The sequence below is a fragment of the Mobula birostris genome, unplaced genomic scaffold, assembly GCF_030028105.1.
Source record: "Mobula birostris isolate sMobBir1 unplaced genomic scaffold, sMobBir1.hap1 scaffold_838, whole genome shotgun sequence".
In the NCBI taxonomy this organism is placed as follows: domain Eukaryota; kingdom Metazoa; phylum Chordata; class Chondrichthyes; order Myliobatiformes; family Myliobatidae; genus Mobula; species Mobula birostris.
Genome location: NW_027278555.1, coordinates 38,302 through 60,054, shown reverse-complemented (window position 1 = coordinate 60,054; position 21,753 = coordinate 38,302). Strand labels below are relative to the sequence as shown.

The 21,753-nt window shown below is 49.0% G+C and overlaps 1 protein-coding gene across 1 annotated transcript in view; it reads left to right on the top strand.

The window, feature by feature from the left end:
- Positions 1-20,396, top strand: part of LOC140193772 (dehydrogenase/reductase SDR family member 1-like) — a gene marked incomplete at its 3' end in the record, with an annotated part of 40,502 nt that extends 20,106 nt beyond the window's left edge. Inside the window, exons 2-5 of the mRNA XM_072250941.1 lie at positions 922-1,082; positions 18,044-18,187; positions 19,676-19,755; positions 20,264-20,396. Coding sequence (XP_072107042.1) covers positions 922-1,082; positions 18,044-18,187; positions 19,676-19,755; positions 20,264-20,396 — 518 coding nt within the window. The remainder of the gene's footprint in view (positions 1-921; positions 1,083-18,043; positions 18,188-19,675; positions 19,756-20,263) is intronic.
- Positions 20,397-21,753: the final 1,357 nt, after the last annotated feature.

The window sequence follows — 21,753 nt, the reverse complement described above, 5'->3', positions numbered from 1 at the left end:
CAGACCGCAACAACTGTGATTGGTCCGCTTGGTAGCATCGCATTTCCTCCTACAGTGCAATAGCTTCCCACTGGGCGACTGAGGGGCAGGGAAGGAACTCTGGCTGCAATGCTTTGCATCAAGCTTTACAGACCTCTGGAATTATGGAGGACCCTGTGCTTGATGCCAGTTTGTAGCTAGCTGCTACAGTCTGTTGACTTCTACCTGAAGCTGAAACTCGAATGGTGATTGCCCGTCTCTGAGTATACTGTGCATACACTGATGCGAAATGAACGGTTGGAGACAATGAACCAAATCGTCAAATCTACCTGCCGACATCTGAAAATATTTGAAATGCATTTCCTCGTCCAAGTCTCTCAGAGGCCGGACAAGAACAGAAAGTTCACCCTCCTTCAGCTTCTGTCGCCATTGTTTGAAGTTTGAGTTTCTTTGTGTTGAGTTTCAACAGGAAGAAACTCAACACAGTGGCATAGAAACCCCACCGCCAACTAGCGTTTTGGCGGTGAATTTCAGAGAGACGCAGACACACCAACGTACAAGTATAAATGCTCACAACGGCGTAGCCCACTTGCGTAGGCTGTGGCGTAAACTACTACGCAGGAGTACAAATCAGCCTTAAGGGTGCACTCGACCCTGACAGACGTTGGGGGTGATGGTCAGTATCACACTGACGGACATGGGGGCGGGGGGGGGCGCGATGGTCAGTACCACACTGACGTGGGGAGGGGGGCGATGGTCAGTATCACACTGACGGGCATTGGGGGGGGGTGATAGTCAGTACCACAGTGACGGAGGGGGAGGGTGTAACGGTCAGTATCACGCTGATGTCAGGGATGGGGCAGTGTAAACTGAATCTTGGCACAGCAGTTTGACTGAGTGTGGCAGCTGCTGATGTTCTCTTCTCCCACTTCTTCCCTCCAGCAGGAGCAACCATGGCCAAGAAACTGTTGGGACATATCTGCATCGTGACGGGGGCCTCCCGTGGGATTGGGAAGGGCATCGCCCTCCAGCTTGGGGAGGCTGGAGCCACCGTCTACATCACTGGCCGCAGTATGGACACTTTGCAGCAGGCTGCCAAGGAGGTGAGGGGTGTTGGGATCGTCCAAGTGAAGGGTACTGGCTGGTTGGTCCACCGCCCTCCCCTCCAACCCCATCACCTCCACCCTCCATTGTCACTGCCCAGTATGTTGCCTCATTTCCACCCTTATCTCCTTCCCATCACCTTCCCCACCCGCACGAGCTCATTGTCTATGTTCATGGATCATAGTGTCTGTGGGCCGTTGAGAAAGGGAAAGAGAGATAACGGGGTGTTCGTGGACTCCAGAGGTGGCAGAGGGAAAGTGGGATAACGTGATGGTGTTCATGAACTGTTGTGAAAGTGATGGGGGAGAAGAAGCTGTGTCTAAATCACTGACTGTGGGTCTTTGGGTTCCTGTACAAAAAGTTCCCCTACAAAAAGATTCACTTTCTTTGTCACCTGTACGGGGTGATGTGTCATTGGCGTCAAATCAAACGGCGAGGATTGCGCTGTGCCACAACATGGCCATGCTTCGAGCCCTGACGCAGCCTGCCCGCAACTTCGTCAGCCTGACCTTTGGGATGTGGGAGGAGACGGGGGCACCCATAGACAGCAGCCGTGGCGACAGGCAGAATGTCCAGGCCTCGATCTGCAGTAACCACGACATTACTGTGAGCTGCCCTGTAGAGGGTCCATCCCAGATAGCGACACCCTAATGATGGGCTCTGCCTTCCTTTTGTGCCTGTGGTGGAGCCGGCTGAGTTTACAATCCCGGTCATTGGAGCCTCCTTATCGGTTGTGTTGCGACCGCTCGGAACGTTCTCCACAGTACATTACATAACCTTGCTCGAGTCTCTGGTGACGCACCAAATCTGCTCAAACTGTGAATGAAAATGTAACCACTGTCTTTGTAATTGCATCAATATGTGGGACCCAGATGAGATCCTTAGGGATGTTGATGCTTAGGAACCTTTGCACTGCTGTCCCCTCGCTGAGGCTGGTCTATGCCTCTTCCCCTTCCCCTTCCCGAAGCCCACAGTCGGTTCGTTGGTGTTGTGGATGCCCTCGTTGCAACATCACGTAACCAGTCGATCTTTCTCACTCCCGTCTGCCTTCTCCGTTGAGCCCCCGGCTCTGAACCGCCGTTTGTCGGAATTGTCAGCTTTCTGCAGTGACGGGACCGTCCGTCAGCGCAGACACTAGTGACCAGAGAGGACCTGCACGCTGTTTAACCGTTCCTTACTGTCTGATCTGCTGCCCACCGTTTCTCATCCTGTGCTCAGGGGAAATTGTTCCTTCTCCGACTACACTGCCTGCAGCCACCCGTGCCATAACCACTCCCCCTCCCCCAGGGGCCGCTGTGTAACTCTCAGGCTGGTGGGTGGGGATATCCTTGACACACAGTTTAATATCACCTGCGTAATCATGTTTAATGTCACCTGCATGTGTTGTGGAATTTGTTAAAGCCCTACGTGATAAGGGAGAGAGAAAAGACTGAAATACACAGTTTAGGTATGTGTGTGTATTTGTGTGTCTGTATATGTAGTAAAGTTAAGTAGTACAAAAAATAGAAGTAAAAAAGTAGTGGGGTAGTGTTCACGGGTTCAATGTCCATTCAGGAATCGGATGGCAGGGGGAAGGAGCTGTTGCTGAATCACTGAGCATGTGCCTCCTCCCCCCGACAGTAACAGTGAGAACCATGTCCTGTTTAATGATGGACTCAGCCTTTCTGGTGCACAGCTCCCCGAAGGAGCCATTCGGCCCGTCGAGATTACCCGTCATTTGGTTGTGGCTCGTTCATTTTCTTTTCCTCCCAACCCCACTTTCCCTGTAAGCTCTCACGCCCTGATTAATCGAGAACCTGTCAACTTCCGCTCTAAACAGACCCAGTGGCTGGGCCTCTGCAGCTGTCTGTGGCAGTGAATTCCACAGACTCACCATTCTCCAGCTGAAGGAATTTCAACATCATCTCTGTTCTACGGGGTGGGGGGGGCGCGTCCCTTTCTCTGAGGCTGTGCCCTAGGATCCCAGACACTCCCACTGTTTCTCTACAGAAACATGGAAAACCTACAGCCCAATACAGGCCCTCTGGCCCACAAAGCTGTGCTGACGTGTCCCTACCTTAGAAACCCCCGTGCTTTCCAGACCTTTCAGTATCCAGTCAGTTCCAGTGAGAGTCTTCCCTCATCCTTTCGAACTCCAGCGACTCGGAACCAAATACATTAACCCTTCAAATGCTGGGATCCTTTGTGTGACCCTCCCCTGGACTCTCTCCATTCCTTCCTTTGCATACAGGGCCCCACAGCTGCTCATAATGTTGCAAAAACGGTCTGACCAATCCCTTGTAAAGACTCAGTAGTACATCTTTGCTTTTGTATCCCCGTGCTCTCAAGTTGAACGAACCTTCCTTACTACGGACCCAACCTGCCAGTTACCTTGAGGGATGCTGCTGTCTATATCAGCAGTGTTGAGTCTGCGAGCCTCCCGTTCCTCAGTTTGAGCCTCACCAGCAGCCCAATCACGTCGGCCAAGAATGCTCACCAATGCCTCCTCTTCCTCAGGAAGGCCTGAGAAATCTGGCACATCCCTGTACATTCTTACCAATTTTTACCAATGCACCATAGAAAACATTCTTTCTGGATGCAAGCAACACACACAAAATGCTGGTGGAACGCAGCAGGCCAGGCAGCATCTACAGGAAGAGATACAGTCGACGTTTCGGGCTGAGACCCTTCATTAGGACTAACTGAAAGAAGAGATAGTAAGAGATTTGAGAGGGGGAGGGGGAGATCCGAAATGATAGGAGAAGGCAGGAGGGGGAGGGATGGAGCCAAGAGCTGGACAGGTGATTGGCAAAGGAGATACAAGGCTGGAGAAGGGGGAGGATCACGGGACAGGAGGCCTAGGGAGAAGAAAGGCGGGGGGAGCCCAGAGGAAGATGGAGAGCAGGCAAGGAGTGATTGTGAGAAGGACAGAGAGAGAAAAAAAGGAAAGGGGGGAAATGATAAATAAGAGATGAGGTAAGAAGGGGAGGAGAGGCATTAACGGAAGTTAGAATGCATTTCTGGATGCATCGTGGCTTGGAACAGCAACAGCTCTAACCGTGACCACAAGGAACCGCAGGGAGTCGTGGACACAGCCTCCCCTCCACGGGCTCTGTCTACACTTCTCGCTGCCTCAGTAAAGCAGCCGGCATCATTAAGAACCCTACCCACTCCAGACATTCTCTCTTTGCCCCTCTCCCATCGGGCAGAAGGCATGTACTGCCAGGCTCAAGCACAGCTTTTACCCTGCTGTTAGCGGGTTCTCAAACAAAAAGATGGACTCCTAGCGGGGGTTCCGGTGACGTCATTGTCCGGAATGGCAGCTTAAATCAATAGCTCCTCTGGAGAAAGGCATATGTTGCCCTGTTAATCCATCAGATATAAGATCTTCCCAGAGATGCTGCCTGGCCTGCTACGTTCATCAGCAGCTTTTATGTGTGTTGCTTGAAATTCCATCATCTTCAGATTTCCTCGTGTTTGCGTTTTTAAATCTTCTGAAAGTATCTGAATTGTTTAGGGGCGCAAGAATGGGGAGAAGGAATGGAGATATAAAAAAAAGCATCAATGTCGAGGCTATGGAAGAAGAGCACAGCTGTCCTACACGTGCGCGTGGCGGTGAGGCTGACGCGGGGCCTCGTGCAGGCCAACTGGCAAATATGATTAGGATTCTGGAAGAGATAAGGGAAGTCCAAAAGGATATAAAACAGCAGCTCAATGGTATAAAGTCAGAGCTCGCCAACGTCAATCAGAAAATAGCGGTGGCAGAGACTCGAATTGAGAAGGTGAAAGATCGCGTGCAAAACGTGGAATGGATACTAAGTAAGACGATAAAAATATTAAATCAACAGGAGAGTAAATTGCTTGACCAGGAGAGAAGATCACGACAGAAAATATCGGGATTTATAATGTTCCTGAAGGAGCAGAGGGATTGTCGCTGATAGACTTTGTAGAAAAGTTGCTGTGGGAAGCGCTGGAGATTCCCCCGACTATGGAGATTGAAATTGAGAGGGCGCATCATGCCCTTGTCCCGAGCCCTCTCGGAGACAGACAAAGTAAGCCACGCTCGATAGTACTTAGATTCCTTCGATTCAAGAGTGAGGCGGAGATTCTACAAAGGGCCTGGGGTAAGAAGAGGGTGGTTTGGAACGGGAAGTTAATATACTTCGATCATGATTACCCTCCGGAGATCCTACAGAAACGGAAGGAATATTCCGATGCAAAATGAATATTAAAGCAAGAAAAGATTAAATTCCAAACGCTGTACCCTGCTAAACTGAGAGTATTTTACGAAGGAGGGATACAGCTATATCAGACGGCGGAAGAGGCGACTACTGACATGAACAACAGAGGACTGCCCGTTAGCGTGGTCAAACCAAGGGAAAGCCTGGCTGAGCAGTTGTCCCAATCTGCTTGAGAAATAGTAAGAGGACCGAGAAAGCAGGAGACGGGAACAGGACGGGACTGTGAGTTCTCCGAAGACAGCCCTCACCTCCTCCAGCAGTAGCCATAAGGTTTGGCTAACTTTAAAAGTGCTGATAAACTAAACGGAAGCAAAAATAGACGATGATATACCTATCTCAAGAAATGTGTATTATAATGTGGATTTTATATCACTCAATTTTTTCATTCATTCATTCACTCCTTTTTCCCCAACTAAATGAGAATATATACATGGCAGAGATACAGGGAAATCATTTCTGTATAATGGACATAGATTTTTTAATTTACTTTTATAGGTACTGCAGCGGGGGCCCTCAACTCACAGGTAGGAGGGGCTATCCCCCAGGGTCATCTAGAGACCCCAGCCTTGGGATCACACCTTCAGTACCTTTTTTTAAAATTATTTGCGTTTCTTGGTTCTTATTTGTTCAGGGAGTAGATCGATTAAGTTATATTCTGCAAATCTCAATGATATACTAATAGATAAATGCACATGGCTAAGGACAAATGGGCTGTTAAATCCAATCAAGTGAAGTAAAATTCTATCAAAAATGAAAAAAGAACAAGCCCATGTAGTATATTTACAGGAAACTCACTTAAGTCAGGGGTCCCCAACCTTTTTTACTCTGCGGACTGGTTTCATATTGACAATATTCTTGCCGACTGGGGTGGGGGGGGGGTGGGCAGGGGTAGGGTTGCCAACGGACAGGAGTAGCAGTCAAATGCATTGTGTTTACCCAGAGGAAGACTACAATGACCATGAAGCCTTGTGCGGGCACCAGTGCGCATACGTGCACGTGCCGATTATTTTTCTACAAATCGTTTTTGGCGATTCTGTTCGGGGAGGGGGGTGTGGTGTTAATCATGACCGGCATATAGGTGATAAGTGGCTAATACACTCAATTTCGTTTCGAAAAGGGTTTATCTAACGAATTTAATATTAAATACACCGCATATTTTCCTCGCATGAACATAGTGATAAGTCAATTATCAGGGGAGGACAGGGGAACTTGAGGTAAGTGTTGAACGAACTTCCAGTGGAAGTGGTAGAGACAGGTTTGATATTATCATTTAAAATTAAGTTGGATAGGTATATGGACAGGAAAGGAATGGAGGGTTGTGGGCTGAGTGCAGGTCGGTGGGACTGGGTGAGAGCTGCATTCGACATGAACTAGAAGGGCAGAGATGGCCTGTTTCCGTGCTTTAATTGTTATATGGTTATATAAGTCAATAGCATCATAACATTTTAAGTAACGTTTGGATATTAAACACACAACATATATTTTCCCCGTATGAACATATAAAATCATTGCGACGCACCAATATCGCTGAATCAGTGGGAGCCCTGGGCTTGTTTCCCTGCAACAAGACGGTCCTATCGCGGGCTGACTGGAGACAGCGATACTCGAAGGGGTTCCTTATGTCCAGCCTATTCCGCAATTTAGTTTTCGTTGCATTCATTGCAGAGATATGTTGGAAATGGAAGCAACATTTTCAGTGCTTCTGACTTTGATCCAGAATGCCGACAGAGATGTTATGTCAAACATACTTTTCAGCCCGCCGTCATTTGCAAGCTCCAGGAGTTGATCTTCCCGCGCTGACATGGATGACGCGCGGGTAATGACCTCGCGTGCGTAACAGCTCAACAGTGGGCGTGACAGGGAATGAGGAAAGGTGCAGCTGACTCCTATCACTAAATCATATTGTTTCCTCACGGCCCGGTGGTTGGGGACCACTGACTTAAGTGATTATGAGCATGGAAAATTAAAGAGAACGGGCTTCACTAATTTGTTTTTCTCCTCATATAAATCAGGACATAGAAGAGGAGTTGCTATTCTCATCTCAAGCAAGCTAAATTTTGAAAAAGTATTCGAAATGGGAGATAAGGAGGGCAGATATATACTGGTAAGGGGGAATATAGACGTAAATCCAGTTACTTTATTGAATATATACGCACCCCCAGGAAGTGGTATTAGTTTCTTCCAGAAAATTACTAATATATGATAATGGATACAGAAGGTCTCTTGATATGTGGGGGAGACTTAAATTTACAATTACAACCAAAGTTAGACTCTTCCGATAGAAAAACTTATGAACCAACATCCTTACATAAAGTTAACACACTTTTTGAGGGTGTTGGTCTAATTAATATATGGAGAGACCTTTTTCCCGACAGAAGGGATTACACTCATTATTCTGCACCCCATTCCGTATATACAAGAATAGACTATTTCATAGCATTTGAGAAAGATGAAGTCGAAATAATCACCTGTGGAATTGGGACAATAGATGTAAGTGACCATGCACCTATATATTTATCTGTTGATTTTGACCTACAACCAAAGAATACTAATTGGAAACTAAACTCAAGTCTACTCAGTGATTCCTATTTTAAGGAACAAATTAAAAAAGAAATTGGTCTTTACTTAGAATTCAATGATAATGGAGAGGTTTCACCTCCCATTCTATGGGACACTCTGAAGGCTGTCTTAAGAGGGAAAGTTATAGCGATATCTTCATATAAGAAAAAATAAGGAATAAAACATTAGAGGAATTACAAAATAAGCTGAAAGAACTAGAAAAAAAAAACACAAATTGAGTTTGGCACAGGATACACTAGAGGAAATTTTAAAAATTAGGAATGAAATTAATAGTTTAGCTACATAAGAAATTAGAACAAATTTAATATTTTGAAATAGAGACACTATGAAAGTGGATCTAAATCTATGAAAATACTGGCGTGGAAACTGGAAAAAAAAGATAGCAGAAAATACAATTCATAGAATTAGGGATCCAAGAACAAAAGTGATAAAAAAAAAATAAGCTAAGTGAAATTCAAGAAGCTTTCGAAATGTTTTACAAAACACTGTATTCCAAAGCTCCAGGGGGAAGCGTAGCCCAGACTGACACCTTCCTGAATTCTTTAGAGTTACCCACTTTAAGTAAAGGACAAAATAGAACGATGACTGCTGACATAACTGAAGCTGAACTAAAAACTGCAATTAGTAGGCTTAGATTAAGCAAATCTCCAGGATCAGATGGATATATGGCTGAGTGGTATAATGAGTTTAGAAATTAGTTAATTCTGTTTTACTCCCCACACTGAACTGGGTTCTTAAGAAAGACGCAAATGCCACCCAGCTGGAAGGAGGCGATAATCTCAGGAGGCGAAAGAAGGCAAGGGTAACAAACGATTAGAAGAGTTTCTATCCACACTGATACATAATGATCAGACAGGTTTTATACAACAATGCCAAACACAAGACAATATACAAAGGACAATTCACATTATGGATCATATAAAAAAAAATGAAATTGAAGCAATAGTGATGAGCGTGGACGCTGAAAAAGCATTTGATTCGGTTAATTGGAATTTTCTTTACAGAGTTTTACAGAGATTTGGTCTACATGACACAATTATTAAAACTATGCAGGTACTATATGACAATCCTACTGCCAGGATTAAAATTAATGGATGTTTAATAGTTTTACCCCAGAAAGGGGCATGAGACAGGGTTGTGCATGGTCACCGCTACTCTTCACATTATATCTGGGGGAACCATTAGCTCAACACATCAGACAAAATGAAGATATCAGGGGAATTACTATTAAAGGGACAGAGCATAAAATGGCCTGTTACGCAGATGACATTTTGATCTGTCTAGGGCAATCAATATACTCTTTACCTAAATTGATGCAATCCTTTGAACAATATGGCCAATTATCAGGATACAAGATCAACATAGATAAAACCCAATTACTTTCATATAACTATAGCCCACCAAGAGAAATTGAAAGTAGGTATCCTTAAGCATGGCAAACAGAGTCTGTCAAATATTTGGGCATCATTATGCCAAAAGATTTGGTAAAATTATCAGAATGCAATTATCAGCCTATATATAAAAAAATTAAGGAAGATATAACAAGATGGAACCTAATTTTTCTTGGTCTCAGATCAAGGATTGAATCTATTAAAATGAATATACTGCCCAGACTACTATATCTGTTTCAGACCCTACCAATAGAGATTAACCAAAATCAATTCAATGAATGGAACAAGATGCTATCAAGATATATGGCAAGATAAAAGGCCCAGGGTTTGTCTCAAAACTCTGCAATTAGCCGAGGAAAAGGGGGGATGGGGCCTACCTTCTCTTAGAGATTACTATTTTTCAGCACAGTTGAGAGCTGTGATATGCTGGTGCAACCCATCATATGGCGCTCAATGGAAAAACATTGAGGAGAGGATACTTTCCATCCCCATACAGGCAATTTCGGCTGATAACAACCGACAAAGTTACATAAATATTATTGATGACCCATGGGTGAAATGGACTCTTAAAATATGGAACACTATTATAAAAGAATATAAACTAGAGAGAGACATTACAATTCTTAAATGGTGTGCATATGACTCAGATTTTACGCCAAGTAAACTGGATGCTAGATTTAAGGACTGGACAGCTAAAGGAATAACAGCGATTTGCATTATAATGAAAGAAGGAACACTGTTCAGTTTTGAAATGTTCAAAGAGAAACACTTATTAGAAAAACAAGTCTTTTATCGGTATTTACAGATGCGGCAGTATGTTAGGGCGGTTAAAAATGTAATCAAGGCAAGTACATGTTTGATAGAACTGTTTAGAAAAATGTATAATTCAGACAACGGTAGTAGAATCATTTCAAGCGTGTATAAGGGTTTGTCATATCTTAAAACACATTCGACTTCCTACATTAAAACAAAATGGGAGAAGGAAGGAGGGATAATAATATCTGAGGAAGAATGGACAATAATATGGAGGTATCAATGGAAGTGTACCCGTTCACAGAAATGGAGGGAGTTCGGGTGGAAAAACTTGATAAGATATTTTATTACACCCTCTCTGAAATCCCATTATGATAGTAACCTCCCTGTTTGCTGAAGAAATTGTGGAAATCAAAATGCAAACCATTATCATATTTTCTGGGAATGCCCTTGTTATCAAAGACTATTGGAGTGGGATACATAATGCCCTACAAGACATCTTTAAATGTGAAATACCCTTAGCAAGTAAGACTATATATTTTGGGTATATACCTCAAGAATGGTTGAAAAGAGGTAAATATTTAATGAATATACTGCTGGTGGCTGGTAAAAAGACCCCTACCAGGAAATGGTTATCATAGGAGAGCCCAACTTTAAATGTATGGATGGAAATTACAATGGACATTTACAAAATGGAGAAGATAACAGCATCTGTTAATGATAAGTTGGAACAATTTTATTCATACTGGGAAAAGTGGTTTAATTACATAACACCTCATAGGCCTGATTTTATTCTCACAAGTCAATGAATATGTTGTTTAAAAAAAAATCACTCCCTACTTTGTACATAGTTTTCTTCTTTTGATTGTTCTTTCTTTCCTCTCCTTTCTATGTGTATACCTCAGATATATATTGTGGAAATTTGTGACAAATATGACTATAATATATATGTACAGTATCTGAAATACATCTTATGGAAATGTTTGTTTGATGATGAACTTCAATAAAAAGTAAATTACAAAAAAAGATGGACTCCTAGCTTCACAATCTACTTCTTGTACTTTCAACAGGTGCATTTAATGTCAGAAATGTATACAATATACATCCTGAAATTCTTTTTCTTCGCAGACATCCATGAAAACAGCAGTGCCCCCAAAGAATGAATGACAGTTAAAACATTAGAAGCCTAAAGCCCCCCCCACAGCTCCCCCCTCTCATGCACAAGCATCAGTGAGGCAACAAACCCCCTCACCCCCACCAACAAAAAAGCATCAGCACCCTCCACCGAGCACTCAAGCGTGCAGCAAAGCATCAATAAAAACACAGACTTGCGGTTCCCCAAAGACTAACCATTCACCCAGTATTGGACATACCACAGGCTCTCTCTCTCCCTCTCTAATAAGGGAAAAAGAGCTGTCTCCGTTTCATAGTGAGAGGACGTAGCCCTCCTGCAATGTCACTGGTTGCCCCACTAGAAACTCCCCAGTTCCGTGCTCTGTATCCAGCTGAAGTTCCTGGCTTCTTCCTGCTGCTTAACCGGGGAGCCAGAGCACGGGAAGAGCCACAGATCCCCACCCGATAGAGCCTCTGCGTGCCCTTGGCCTCTTTGCACACACTGAGCGCAGGGGTTTTCGCGATGGGCTGTAGTAGTTTCCAAGGCCCTTGTGTGGCGACCCCTGCCTGAATCCGGAGATCTGGATGTCAAGAGCTCCTTTCCGCCCCCACCCTCGTCTCCCTTCCGTCAGGGTGCAGGCAGCCACTTATCAGTACTTTGGTACTGCTGTCAGCCATTTTGAATGTCTAGTGGCCATCTTGTCACACAGCACAGAAACAGGCCCTTCACCCCAAAAGATCTGTGCCAACCAAGATTCCCATTTGCCAACATCTGGCCATGACCCTCTAGCCAGGGGACTGCTCTATCCGGGAACCCCGCCCAAACCCCTTTTCAACGTTGTTACTGTACCTGCGTTTACCATCTCCCTGGTCCACATACCCAGCGCCCTCACGTGAAGATGTTCTCCCTTGGGTTTCTTTGGAATCTCTTCCCCTTCGCCTTAAACCTATGCTGTCTCTTTCTAGATTCCGCAGCCGTGGGGAGACGTCCAATGTAGGTTCTTACACAGAGACGGGAACGCACTGCTGCCGTGGAGTGGTGGTAGAGGCCGATACTTAACGGGTATTTAAGCGACACGGATGAAAGGAAACTGGAGAGTGATGGGCCGTGTAGGAGGGAGGGGTGAGATTAAGTAGGTTTATGTGGGCTGTAGGGCCTGGAATTCACTCTACTGTTCTATGTTGTAGTTATTTTTTTCTTGCCACACATTTCATGCCTTGTGCCAGAAACCTGGTTCTGATTCTATGCCTCTTGTGCCTGTGCTCCCCTCTATAAGATCACCTCTCATTCTTCTACACTCCAGGGAATGAAGGCCTGGCCTTTCTAACCTCTCTTTTCTAATCTTTCAAGAAAGAGTTAGATGGAGCTCTTAAAGTTAGCGGAGTCAAGGGACGTGGGGAGAAGGCAGGAACAGGGTACTGATTGTGGATGATCAGCCATGATCACAGTGATTGGCGGTGCTGGCTCGAAGGGCCAAATGGCCTACTCCTGCACCTATTGTCTATTGTCTCTCCTGATGACCCAGTCCCTCGAGTCCTGGCAACGCCTCCTCTAAACTCTTTCACACTTAATGTCATCGTTCCTAGCTGGTTGACCATAATCAAACACACTGCGTCAAACGTGACCTCACTAATGTCTTGTCCAACTGTAACATAATGTCCCAAGTCTATACTCAGTGCCCAGAGTGATGAAGGCCTGTATGCCAAAAGCCTGTTCAGTACTCGGTCTATCAGTGATGCCACTTTCAGGCAGCTGCTGGCCCCTCTGTTCTGCCATAAATCCAAGACCCAAATGTTCACTGTGAAAGTCCTGTCGTCGTTTGCCTCCCCAAAGTGCTACACCTCACATCTACTGACTGTTGTTTCGTCTGGTAGTTGTTTTTCTCCTCATACTAATTGGCCACTCCTCCAGTTGGTCGCCACATCGATGGACCACGGCAAAGCCGTCTCTGGTCCTGGTGAGAGGGCACATCCAGACCAGGGGGAGGACGTCCTGGGTTGGGGCACCACAGGGGAAAGCTGGGGTTTGTTGTGGGCGCCATCAGTGTAGTGTTTGCACCGTTTTTGGCAGGTCAACCTCTGAGTCTATTTGCGGCTGTCCAGTTTTTTCCTCTGGTAGCTATAGTAAAGCCCAGGGAGGGCAAGGTGGGGTCGTCAATCAGATCTCTACCAGGGGACGGATTGGCGAGCCAGTACTGGCTCTATTCAGTGTGTTTGTCATCAGCTTTTCAAGTTGTAGAAAGGTTTTTGAGATTTTAGTCAGGAAGGTGGAGGAGCATTTTCGATGAGTTTATGAACTGGAATGTTGTTGAGCATGTTTTGGATACACTTGTAGAAATTTGCTGAAGCTGCTCTTGTACAGATCTCCGGGAGTGCTATTCCACTCACTGTTGGCAGGCATTGGACAGGTGTGGATTTTAGGGTTCCTGAAGTTATTCTCAGAGAAGTATGGAGCTGTGTATTGATGATGTTTGTTGAGCATTTCTCTCCCAAGTGGGGGCACAGCATTCAGCGAGTGAGAAACATAGTGCTGGCTCGATGTTCGTAGGACTGACTGGTTATCTCCCCATCTGGTTCCTGCTATCTTCTTGATCGTGCCCATCCTGGATTTTAGTTTCTTTGCAACATTTTGAAGGTGGATCTTGTATGAGAGAGTTCCATCCAGTGTGACTGCTAAGTACTTTGTGTGTGGCTCATTGGGTAGCTATTTGTCACTTAGTTTGATACTAAGTTTAAGTTTGGTTAGTCGGTTGTCCTGATGGAATATGGAAGTTACTGTTTTATTGATGTGCACTTTTAGGTACCACTTTGAGAAGTAGTTGGCTCAGGAGTTGATACCTTGGGTAAGGTTTTTTTCAATTGATTTGACATACACCTTTCCATTGGAAGGCTATGGCTAACTCAACAGCAGATCCAGATTTAGCAGTTTGGTTTCAGCAAGGTCACTGAGGTGCAGATTGAACAAGATCGGAGCCAGAACTGACCCTTGGGGGTGGGGGGGGGCCCCATTGTGGAATTTCATAATGCAACTGGTGTCACTTCCTAGGCAGGGGATGAGGGAAAGGGTGTCTGTCACTCTGTGGAGGTCTTTTTACATGGGATGATTCAGGCTAGTTTTAACATTAAGCCTTGTTTCCAAACAGTGTCATATACAGTGGGTGAATTGATTTAAAAATTGCTCATTTTCTTTTTGAGTTTAAAGCCTGATTCAATATACGATGGGAGTGCGAGAGCTTGTTCACTGGTATTGTGGTGTTGTCTGCCGCCAGCTTGCTCGACCGATATGTAAGGATCTATCAGAGATAATGATCTGGGTAAAATAATATGCTCAAGAAGTTTGTCGCTACAGCGGAGGAGAGAAAGTGTGCGGGTGCCTGTGGGATCATCTGCAGGCCCTCCTGGTTTGAGTATCACATTAACTTTGGCATGCTTCCAAGTGTCGGGGTATTTTCCTTTCGTTATGACATCAGTGAAAGTGCGAGTTAGCCATTTGATACCCTCCTCCTGAGATGTTTCAGCATTTCTGGATACCGTCGATGTGCTTGCTGATTTAGTGATTTGTCCGGTGGATTTTACTCATGCTGGTGTTATTGGAAGTGTAAATGTGTTGTCATCATCTGGTGTGCTCCTGTAAGTTTCCAGTATCCGTGTTTAACTTGTGTTTCAAATTTACGATTAGGAGTGTGCATTCCTCTCTGTCCGATGTGTTTTACTAATGCGTCTGCACTGACTGGATAATTGGTTTTGCTTTGGTGCTGTGTTGGGGTCTGGTTCTTTGAGGACGGTCCATGCAGGTTTGCTGGAGTGAGTGAAAACAGTGTTTTCAACAGTTTCCATCCATCGATTTCGTCTGTCGTTGTGGAACAATTTGAAATCATTAGACGTAGTTATCTTACCTGTTGTTTTAAACTCTTGAAATAGTTCCTCGCTTTCTTTAGACCAACAAGGAATGTATTTTTGTTGACGACCTCTCGGTGCCTCTTTCTCACATTTTGGCACAAGTCTGAAGTCACTGGAAATGTTTGGCGGTGGGTTGTATTCCTCCACACATATCATCGACTTGCGAGGTGATTTTTTCCCAGTTTTCTTCTCCGGAGTTCCATCTGGGTTTTGGGACAGAGCGATGAGTGAGTATTTGGGTTCCAACTGCTATTAGCACTGGTCTGTGCTGAGAAAACCACCAGGGATCCAGGATTGGCTTGCCCGCAGAAGGCAAAGGGTGGTTGTGGTTGGTTCGTATTCTGCATGGAGGCCAGTGAGCGGTTCTGGAACCCTCCTCTTTGTGATTTTTATAAATGACCTGGATGAAGAAGCAGAAGGGTGGGTTAGTAAGTTTGCTGATAACACAACGGTTGAGGGTGTTGTGGATAGTGTGGAGGGCTGTCAGAGGTTACAGCGGGACATCGATAGGATTTGGAACTAGGCTGAGAAGTGGCAGATGGAGTTCAACCCAGATACGTGTGAAGTGGTTCATTTTGATAGGTCAAATATGATGGCAGAATATAGTATTAATGGTAAGACTCTTGGCAGTGTGGAGGATCAGAAAGATCTTGGGGTCCGTGTCCATAGGACACTCAAAAAAGGCGTATGGTGTGTTTACCTTCATCAACCATGGGATTGAGTTTAGGAGCCGAGAGGTAATGTTACGGCTATATAGGATCCTGGTCAGACCCCATGGAGTACTGTGTTCAGTTCTGGTCACCTCACTACAGGAAGGATGTGGATACTATAGGGAGAGTGCAAAGGAGATTTAAGGATGTTGCCTGGATTGGAGGGCGTACTTGATGAAAATATGTTGAGTGAACTTGGCCTTTTCTCCTTGGAGCGACGGAGGATGAGAGGTGACCTGATAGAGGTGTATAAGATAATGAGAGGCATTGATTGTGTGGATAGTCAGAGGCTTTTACCCAGGGCTGAAATGGCTAACACGAGGGGGCATAGTTTTAAGATGCTTGGAAATAGGTACCGAGGGGATGTTAGAGGTAAGTTTTTCACACAGAGAGTGCTGGGTGCGTGGAATACAGTGCCATCGATGGTGGTGGAAGTGGATACAATAGGGTCTTTTAAGAAAAATAGAAGGCTATGCAGTGGGGAAATTCTAGGCAGTCTGCAGAGTAGGACACACGGTTGGCACAACATTGTGGGCCGAAGGGCCTGTAATGTGCTGTAAATTTCTATGTTCTGTGACTTGTGTAGCTGGTAGGGGCTCAGGTTGACTGGTGTTACAAAGCAGAGGTCTGGTGTGTAATTCTGCCATTTAGCTGAGATAAATGTCCCTTTATCTTTCGGATCGTATGGTAGTTGAAGGTCGTTATTAGATGCCCAGTGACTGATCGCTTCTCCTGTGTGTTGTTTTCTGAGTATCCCCAACCTGTATGATGACATTGCATATTGCTGGGTGTTTGGTTTTTGGTAACAGTGGATTTGGCCATCCCTCATTTTGAGGTTTATAGGTATTTACTAGAGTTAGATTTTGACTTTTTAGAATAATAGTGTTGTGGATACTGTTATCTGGTGTGATGTCAGAACTAGTAACAGAAATGGAAGTAAATGAGATTTTGGCATAAATACTGTCCCGTGTTTCTTGTGGAATACAGCTGTCACTCTATGGTATGTGGGAATCCCATCTCTAGATGGAGCAGAGGTCTTGGTAACAGGTCCTTGGAGGGCATCTACATGAACGTCAATGCCAAGAGAGGTATTCGCATTTCACCGTTGACGTGCCTTGGACTTTGAGTGAAGATATCTTGATCTGAGTTTCCAGTGATCTTCGTGCTGGTTCGTTGTTAGAAAAGTTACTATTGGGTGTTGAGCTTGTAGAGTCTAGTACACTTCCCAGACACGGCGGACTCGGGCACCGTGAATGCAGACCTTGTTAATCTGGGCGAAGATGGAGCTGGTATATATTGAAAAGCTGGCTTGATTGATGGTGAATTGTGGCCCGGGAGGGACAGACGTGAGTCTGTCTGTTCGGGAGCCAGGGTTCGATCAGCCTTTGTCTGGCTTCTCGTCCACAGCCGTTCCAACCTGAGTTGGCATCGCCTGATAGAGTCCTTGAAGCACGCAAGCTTCCACTCTACGTCAACGTGTTGATCTGGGTCATGCAGGACTTTGTGATTTAAACTGTTGAATTAACAAAGGGCACAGCAGCGGAAACTACGAGCTGTTTCAAACTCCTGGCACGACCTCTCATGGTCCCACAGCACAGGAAAGCTCACCAAGGCTGAAGAGAGCTGGAGAATGCATATCCATACTCACAGATGCTCCACCCAGTAACCCATCCCACCCCCAGCACCGAGCACAGGATCAGACCGTGTACTGTGTCTGACAAGTTGCTTTTGTACTTATAGTTCTTCATGCTGACTGCGTTTTCTACGCTGCGTCAGACCTGGAGTAACAATCATTTTGTTCCCTTTTTCACCTGTATACTGAACAATGGCAACACACACCACCTTGAATTTTAAACTGTGGATGTTGTCGACCTGGATTTTATTAAGGAGTTTGACAAGATCCCTTACGGGAGGCTCATCTGGAAGGGTAAGATGTGTGGGATCCACGGTGAATTGGCTGTTTGGATTCAGATTTGTCCACGGCAGTCAATGGGATTTATTCTAGCTGGAGGCCTGTGACTGGTGGCATTCTGCACTAGTGGGACCTCTGCTGTTTGTAATGTATATTTATGAACAGCTTGGTGAAAGTGTAAGTTCACGGACGATACAAAGATTGGCGGTATTGTGGGTATGAGTACATTGCCGCCCAGCCAACAGCCACTGTGAGCTGTAGTGGGCCCAGGCCTGCTGTGGGCACGATTCTGTGCTGTAGCGAGGGCAGGGGCGGCCATTTTGATGCACCATCAGTCCCCTCCTCCCCTCCCTCACGCTTTGTTTCTCCTACCCTTGTCAGGTGGAGGCGCGCGGCGGGAAGTGTGTGCCGGTGGTGTGCGACTCGGGCAAGGAGGAGGAAGTCAGTTCCCTCTTCGGCCGGGTGAAGCAGGAGCAAGATGGCCGCCTGGACATCCTGGTCAACAATGCCTACTCGGGGGTTCAGGTAGGAGCGAGGGCAAGGCCTCTGCCAGCACTGAACCGAAACCAGTACCCACCGCCCACTGCAAAACCCCTTGCCCAGTACTCCCCGTCACCCAGTACACCCTGGGGGCTGAAATCAGGGAGCCATACCTGGCAGCCATCCCCTTCGTAATGGCACCTCTCACAAATCGCACAGTCAGTCCACAATGACTCTCTCTCTCCTCCCAGTGGCCCCATCTCCCTCATCCCTTCCTCCAGTCGCCTTCCCCCACAGAATGCCAACATGGGCCCACAGCAGGAGATCATCCACTCCTTTCCAATCCTCATCCTCCATCCCCTCCTCCCCGTCCCCCCTCCCCCTCCCCCTCCCCCTCCCCCCTCCCCCCTCCCCCTCCCCCCTCCCCCTCCCCCCTCCCCCTCCCCCTCCCCATCCCCGTCCCCCATCCTCCCTCCCCATCACCCCTCCTCCCCCCCGTCACCCCTCCTCCCCGTCTCCCCATTCCCCTCCTCCCCGTCCCCGTCCTCCCTCCCCCGTCCCCCTCCCTCCCCCGTCCCCCTCCCTCCCCCCCGTCCCCCCTCCCTGTCCCCTCCTCCCCATCCCCTCCTCCCAGTCCCCTCCTCCCCGTCCCCTCCTCCCCGTCCCCTCCTCCCCGTCCCCCTCCCTCCCCCTCCCCCTCCCCATCCCCGTCCCCCATCCCCTCCTCCCCATCCCCCCTCGTCACCCCCCCCTCCCCGTCACCCCTCCTCCCCGTCACCCCTCCTCCCCGTCTCCCCGTTCCCCTCCTCCCCATTCCCCTCCTCCCCGTCCCCGTCCTCCCTCCCCCGTCCCCCTCCCTCCCCCGTCCCCCCTCCCTGTCCCCCCTCCCTGTCCCCTCTCCCTGTCCCCTCCTCCCCATCCCCTCCTCCCAGTCCCCTCCTCCCCGTCCCCTCCTCCCCGTCCCCTCCTCCCCGTCTCCCCTCCCCGTCCCCCCTCTCCCTCCCCGTCCCCCCTCTCCCTCCCCGTCCCCCCTCCCCGTCCCCCCGTCCCCTCCTCCCCGTCCCCTCCTCCCCGTCTCCCCTCCCCGTCCCCCCTCTCCCTCCCCCGTCCCCCCTCCCCGTCCCCCCCCGTCACCCCGTCTCCCCGTCCCCTCCTCCCCCGTCACCCCTCCTCCCTCGTCACCCCTCCTCCCTGTCCCCACTCCTCCCTCCCCCTCCTCCTTCAGCACTTGCCCCATCCCCCATTGACTTCTCCCCCTTTCTCCAGGTCACACCTCCCCTCTTCCCCATTCACACTGCCCCCACCCCCTCACTCCTGCACTCCCCCTTCCACTTTCCACACACTCCACACACCCCCTCTCCCCCCCGCCACATTTGCCCCATCCCCACTACTTCTTCCTCCACTTCCCGTCACCCATCCTCTCGCCCAGTGCCCCGTGGCTGAATGCCTGCCCTGCCCCCGTGTCCTGTCCTGGCCTCGCCGTCTGCCCCGTCAGGGCTGGACAGACTGGGATCTCTGATGTGTTGTGCACAGGCCATCTTCGAGAACCGCAGAACGAAATTCTGGGAGATGCCGCCCTCGGTCTGGGATGACATCAACAACGTGGGACTGCGGTAAGTCGGGCCCGGCTGGGCTACGGAGACCTGGGACAGATGCAGGTGCCGTCCGCGCCCCACCCCGACCCCTCTTTCTTTCACACTCTCTTTCTCCCTTGCTCCCCCTTGACAACCCCCACACCCCCTGGGGTCGGTACCACCCCTCCCCACCTCACTGCGTGTGGACGTGCCAGAGGAAGGGAGAAGGCACTCCCTAAGTGACGGAGCTCCCAGCGGTGGTGCAGTGTGGAGGGTGGGAGGGGGAAGGTGAGGCCGAGGTGGATGGAAAAGACTGAGGGGGGCGGAGTGATGGGGAGGTTCGGGATGGGGGAAGGGAAGCTGGAGGGATTGGGGAGAGGGAGGGAATATGCTCACACTATTAACACCCCTCCCTCTGCCCCCACACCCCCTCCCTCTTACCCCCACACTCCTCCTTCTGCCCTCCACCCCATCCTTCTTCTTCCACCCCTCCCTCTGCCCGCCCCACTCCCCCCTCTCTGCCCCCCATCTTTCTCTCTGCCCCCAGGGGTCACTACATGTGCTCCGTGTACGGGGCCCGGATGATGGTGGAAGCGGGAAGAGGGTTGATCGTGGTCATCTCCTCCATGGGGGGCCTGAGATACGCCTTCAGTGTCCCCTACGGAGTCGGCAAGGCCGCAGTAGGTGTCGATTTCCCCATCTGCCCTCAGACCCCCTCACTCATCTCCCTCCCCCTGGCGTACCCTATTCCCCCTCTGCTCAGACCCCTCACTCATCTCCCTCCCCCGGTGTACCCTATTCCCCCTCCCCTCAGACCCCTCACATCTCCCTCCCCCTGGCGTACCCTACTCCCCCTCCGCTCAGACCCCTCACATCTCCCTCCCCCAGGCATACCCTACTCCGCCTCCCCTCAGACCCCTCACTCATCTCCCTCCCCCTGGCGTACCCTATTCCCCCTCCCCTCAGACCCCTCACTCATCACCCTCCCCCAGGCATACCCTACTCCCCCTCCCCTCAGACCCCTCACTCATCTCCCTCCCCCTGGCGTACCCTATTCCCCCTCTGCTCAGACCCCTCACTCATCTCCCTCCCCCGGTGTACCCTACTCCCCCTCCCCTCAGACCCCTCACATCTCCCTCCCCCTGGCGTACCCTACTCCCCCTCCGCTCAGACCCCTCACATCTCCCTCCCCCAGGCATACCCTACTCCCCCTCCCCTCAGACCCCTCACTCATCTCCCTCCCCCTGGCGTACCCTATTCCCCCTCTGCTCAGACCCCTCACTCATCTCCCTCCCCCGGTGTACCCTATTCCCCCTCCCCTCAGACCCCTCACATCTCCCTCCCCCTGGCGTACCCTACTCCCCCTCCGCTCAGACCCCTCACATCTCCCTCCCCCAGGCATACCCTACTCCCCCTCCCCTCAGACCCCTCACTCATCACCCTCCCCCAGGCATACCCTATTCCCCCTCCACTCAGACCCCTCACTCATCTCCCTCCCCCTGGCGTACCCTATTCCCCCTCCACTCAGACCCCTCACTCATCTCCCTCCCCCGGTGTACCCTATTCCCCCTCCCCTCAGACCCCTCACTCATCTCCCTCCCCCGGTGTACCCTACTCCCCCTCCCCTCAGACCCCTCACTCATCACCCTCCCCCAGGCATACCCTACTCCCCCTCCCCTCAGACCCCTCACTCATCTCCCTCCCCCGGTGTACCCTATTCCCCCTCCCCTCAGACCCCTCACTCATCACCCTCCCCCGGTGTACCCTATTCCCCCTCCCCTCAGACCCCTCACTCATCACCCTCCCCCGGTGTACCCTACTCCCCCTCCCCTCAGACCCCTCACTCATCACCCTCCCCCAGGCATACCCTACTCCCCCTCCCCTCAGACCCCTCACTCATCACCCTCCCCCAGACATACCCTACTCCCCCTCCCCTCAGACCCCTCACTCATCTCCCTCCCCCGGTGTACCCTATTCCCCTCCCCTCAGACCCCTCACTCATCACCCTCCCCCAGACATACCCTACTCCCCCTCCCC